The sequence below is a fragment of the Fulmarus glacialis genome, unplaced genomic scaffold (genome assembly GCF_000690835.1).
Source record: "Fulmarus glacialis isolate BGI_N327 unplaced genomic scaffold, ASM69083v1 scaffold26280, whole genome shotgun sequence".
NCBI classification, from domain to species: domain Eukaryota; kingdom Metazoa; phylum Chordata; class Aves; order Procellariiformes; family Procellariidae; genus Fulmarus; species Fulmarus glacialis.
Window position 1 is genome coordinate 15,994 of NW_009188677.1, and position 5,274 is coordinate 21,267.

Below are 5,274 nucleotides of genomic sequence, written 5' to 3' on the forward strand. Positions count from 1 at the left end.
GCGGGCTGTAATCAGACAGGAGCAGAGGGAAATCAAACGTCATTAAGCACCGTGAGACCTCCGCCCTTTTTGAGCTGACACAGGACAGTCCTTCATTTCTTTGACAGCTAAATGAGAGAAAACAAAACACAATGTTCCTTGTATTTCTAAACAGTCGCTGGAATGAAAAAGGATCAATTCCGAGATGAAAGAATTAATCTTACAGCTGGTGCTTGAAAAATGGTGGTGTCTGTGTTTGATATTTGGAGAAATACTAAGCTGGGACATTGTTACATTTTCCCTGGTCCGAAGGGAAAATGCTTTGAATGAAGGGAGAGGAAGGAAACAAAGCCGGCAGTCTCAGCAGCTTGCAGCCATGCCAGCTTTGCGCTGTTAGACAGGAATTAGGCGAGTGGGTGTCTCCTGACATGTGAAACCATCGTTTTCCTTTTGCTATATCCTGATGAATTCTGCAGGTTTTTACCCACACAGAACTCTCTCTGGTGTTTACGATGAGAGTTAATTTGGCTGAGGATTGATCAGAAGCCTTAAATGCACAGCTCCCAGCCTTTCCAGTACAAGGGCCAGCTCTGAAACCCTCTCGGTGTCTGACAGTCATTCTGCAGGACCCACTCCCAAATAAAGTATCACCATGCAAGCCAGATCTGTACCTTTTATACTTTATCACATCCTGTCTTACCGTTGCAGTGGGTTTTTCACTCAGGGGCTTTATTCGATGCTGTCTCAGTGTTGTGGCTGTAAGTCATGCTCCGTGCCCCACGCACACTTTCCAGAGTCTGTGCATGCAGTGATGTACCTGAAATGCTGCCTGTCCTGATGCTCGAGTGGTGCAGAGCAGCTCAAGTGGGGCTGCAGTTTCTCATGCAACATCAGCAAGAGGGACGTGCCTTGGCCTTCATTAGGAGCGGTTTTAAACCAGATGCCCCAGGGGGAGTGGATTGCTGGGCTGTTGAGATTTGTCCTCCCATTCAGCTCCCAGTTCTCTTATCTCTCACGTTAGCGCTTTGCTGGCTTTCCCACTTCCTCATAACTCATTCCTGGAAAAGGCAGGGTGGGAATGGAAATACTCCATTAGACTTCTCCCTGCCGATTTACATTTCCACGGTGCATATGGTAACGAGCAAGTCAGGCTCCTCCTGGTTTTAAGCACCACATACAAATCTTCCCTGTTCAATTAGAGCAAACATATACTGCCAGCTACCACCGCCGACTGCCGCATCAGCAAGGACTAAACCTGGCCAGGGGAGCTTCTGATCAGGAAATCAGATTTTCTAGGCTCTGGAAGAGTCAATATGTTGGATCAGATTCATCTGCTGGCTGCCGTGACAGTCCTGGGAGTCCTGGAGCAAGGTAGGAACTGTGGGATGCACATGCCCAAATACTTGCTGGGTCAGTCTACTGTACCTCCACTGATTTCCTTTCACGTCCATATTTCATTTCTGTTGTTGCACTGGCACTTCCCCACTTTTCAGACAGTGGACTGTTATCTGGGTTTTGAAATGCATTCAACAAAACGAGTGCCTGGGAAGCCCTTCCTCTGAACTGAGCTACCTCCTCAGTTCAGAAATTTCTTGGTAGATCTTCTCCTCTACATGAAGAATTCCTTCCTTTGAAAAATGGGTTTACAACAGTTCCTGAGGTTTATGTAGATAGCATACAAAGAGTATGTGGTGCGGAAAGGTGGAAGAATGGGCTGCAGTAGGTCACACGGAACATCTCCCAGCCTTGGTTCCACATTGCATGACAACTTAATTCAGTGTCTGGGTGGCTTATCTGTGGCATCAGTTCCCTCCCTACTCAGCTATCAGGATTTTGAAGGGGAAAAAATTAAAGATTGAAAAAAACTTAAAATTGGCAGTAACAAAGTGCATCTGAACTGTGTAACAATTTCTATAGATAGTAGATGATCTGTTAATTATGCAAAAGAGAAAGCAGATATCCGCTGGTGGTACCTGACTGCATACTCATCGCTTCACTGTTGCACTGGGTCATTCCTTTTCCTTGTCTGAAATGTATCTGAGATTTTCATCCAGCTTCCTCTGCTGTGCAGGGGTGCAAGGTTAGGAGGAGACTGCAGATCTTTTGCCCCATGCTCTGGCAGTCTCCCGGCCCCACCGTGCCCAGCAGCGAACTGACCACTGCTACTTTTCTCTCTTTTGCTGCAGCCTACTTCTTCCTCCAAGTGATCTATGCTAGGAGGGAGTTTGGCATTTCTCCTCCAAAGATCTCAGGCCCACCTGAATTTGAGAGGATCTTTCGAGCACAGTAAGAAACTCCTCTTATACGATGCTTGCCAGATCTCATGTCTAATGGCACTGCCCCTTTGCCATTCATTTCTCGGGACTGTAATTCAGCAGTTACTCACCTCCCCCGGGGTTAAGTTAATGGGCTTAAGAACCAGCATCAGGACTGGGTTGGCCTATGAGTCCTAAACACACCAGCCATTGCTGATAAAAATCACACAGGAATCTCTGCTGTAGAGTGAAGGGCTGCTAAAGACATAGTTGTTGGTGCCTGAGAGTTAGGCTGGTTTTAGCTAAGTGGTGTCAAAGCCTCAGGCAGCTTCAGCCCTCCTCTGAACCCTGCTCGCTGGGAAGGACAAGCTCCCAGAGAGATCTCAGCTGGGGCTGGGAGGGGGAGAGCCACAATCCAGCATCTCTGCCGTGACTTCTGTGCTAGGGCTGCAGTGGGGAGGGAGGCAGAAAGGGAGGAAGCTTCCACTTTTGCTGTAGCTGAGCACTGAAAAAAAACCAACCAGGCAGGAGGAGCAGGATCCCCTCAGCCATCCCCTTCTCGGCTCCTTTGCCAGCCTAGACTCAAGCTCATCCAGCATCTCTTGGTCCTGCTACTTCGTCTTTGGGAGGACAGGGCACGGTGTACAAACAATCCAAACAGCTAAGCACTCCCTCCCACTCCTGCACAAAGCCCAAGCTGCTCTGGCCTTATCTGCTTAAGATGCACTTCATCCTCAACGTGTCTGCAGCCTGCTGGGGCAGACCTTCCTGGGGGCTTTGGGCCTGGGGCTTTTACAGCAAGGTTTAAGCTGCGGCACTCGGGAAGGGGCAGTGGGGGTGGTTCACAGAGCCCTTCTGTGCACGGACTGACCTGGGCATCTTTTACTTAATTTCTTGTGCCCTGGAGACCCAGTTCCTCCCACTGCTTAATTCCTGTGAATAAAGGTCAGACGGGAACTGTGGGGAAAGGTGCAAACCTGGAGGTTTTTATGGTGACATCAGCTCTAAAAAGCAACAGCCTCCAGCCTCTGGAAACTGCTAGGGGAAGCAAAAGGAAGATTTTCCTCCTTTCCCTTGTTTATGACCTTCCTCTTTCCTCCCAGGGTGAACTCCTCTGAATATTTTCCCATTTTTCTGGCACTTCTGTGGCAGGCTGGACTCTTCTTCCATCAAGGTGAGAACAGCCCGTTACCTGATTTGTCACTGGATCTGCTCCTCTGTGTGCTGGCTCAGTCCTCAGGTCCTGCTCACCTTCTGAACAATAAATGAGGCAGTAATTCTGTCTCTGATGGGGGGGTAGAGCCAGAGGACACAGAGTCTCTATTCCTTCATTTTGGGCTACCTGCTTGGCTCAAAGTAGCTCTGAAAAGCCTTTCGCGATGGTCACTGCGATCTCTCTCAACTGCAGGTCTGGCTGCAGCCTTGGGTCTGCTCTATCTCTATGCCCGCTACTGCTACTTTACGGGATACAGGGCATCGTCCTCAGAAAGGTAAACGCCTGTGCCAGCCTGGAGTACATGGTAACCCCTGGGGGTTTGCATTTGGGAACATAATGTGCTTCGGGGAAGCTCAGGACTCGCTCGGTTGCTTCGGGGTCCCTGCATGACTCAGCCTTGCCAAGCTCTCCCCGGGGCATAACGTGGGCATGGGTACAGGGCTGGGGCCAGAGATGCAGATACGGGGCAAGGCTGGAGTGGGTGTGCGTGTGCTCCCTCAAGGCGGGAGCCAGGCACAGGACCCCACGCAGGGGACAGGGGACAGCCAGGGGCTGCCTTTTCACCCCCTTCTCCAGGGAGGAAGGGACGGTTCCTGGGCGAGAGCAGCGATGCTCGCTCTCAGCAGGCTCCCTCTCTCCTGCCAGGCTTGCCCCGATATACTTTAGCACTGGAGTTCTCTGGATTCTCGTCTCAGCGTCAGCCCTGGGCATCTTGCATTTCTTCCTCTCCCACTACGTGGGCCTGAACATCCTCCAGCTTCTCACAGCGTGACCTGCTCCTCTGTCCCTCATCAGCGTCCTCGCCTTCGAGTCCTGCTCCCTCCTGCCCACGGTAACAGGCTGGCTGTACCTAACACAGCACGAGCAACAAATCCACCCTCACCTGAGTTTTTAATACCTCCCTCCCCGCTGCCCAGCACCGGCACAAACTGCTGAGCTCTTCAGGAGGTATTTTTCCCCCACGGCACTCTTTGTGCCAAGTGTTCCATATCTGGCAGCTCCATCATGCCTGATGCAGAAACAACAACGCTCCAAAAAAAGGAGAATTTTAGGAAAACCAAACACATAAAAGCAAACTCATCTCAGCCTGAGCTTCCCCGTGAGCTGTCCCAGTGAATCGCCATGTGTTCCACTTCCTCCAGCGGCTCTGCCTTCAGCCCAGGCACCGAACGCGGGTTCATGCCAGTTTTCCAAGGCCCACACCTAAGAAAGGCATTTGTTTGAAACCAGATGTGGGCTGAGGCATAACAAAAGAGGCGAGGGATAAACAGGAGCAGCCACCAACATGTTGTGCAAAAGTCTGTTAGTGCCCTTGTAATGATTATTAGCCATTGACCGTGGCTAATTGTAAATCAGACTACGCAAACTCATAACCACCACTGCATGTATAACTCTGAATACTGCTGAGCGACAACGTGCACAAATAAAATGGGTGGGTCTGCAACTAGCAGAGAACAAAACCACGAGTGTTTGAGCGCAAGGCGGCTGCCTTGGTTTCCCCGCCGTGCAGTGCAACGCAGCCTGCGAACCTACGTCCCGCGGGAGGAGAGCTCTGAGTAGGGAGAAGCTCATTTTCCGAGGTGCCGAGCTCCCGGATTGGGGGCTGAGCCGCTCAGCACCAAACAGTGGTCCTCACTGAGTGGTTTGGCCGGTGCTCACGTCCCCCTCCGGGCTTGCCCCCCTGCGGCAGGAAGGGCTGGATTTTCACGGGAGCTCAGCGTTCACAATGCTGATGCTTTTGGCCATCGGTCTGCTCATGTTAGTGACACAGCTCAGAAAGCACCAGCAGTGCTCCGTGCCATTGTCACGGGGGGGACTTCATGC

The 5,274-nt window shown here is 51.2% G+C and overlaps 1 protein-coding gene across 1 annotated transcript; it reads left to right on the forward strand.

The window, feature by feature from the left end:
• Positions 1–1,292: 1,292 nt before the first annotated feature.
• LOC104078047 (leukotriene C4 synthase-like) lies at positions 1,293–4,222 on the forward strand. Its single transcript, XM_009579532.1, has 5 exons — positions 1,293–1,350; positions 2,166–2,265; positions 3,338–3,408; positions 3,643–3,724; positions 4,096–4,222. Exons 1-5 carry the CDS (start codon positions 1,293–1,295, stop codon positions 4,220–4,222), a joined length of 438 nt encoding a protein of 145 aa, XP_009577827.1.
• The last annotated feature ends 1,052 nt before the right edge of the window (positions 4,223–5,274 follow it).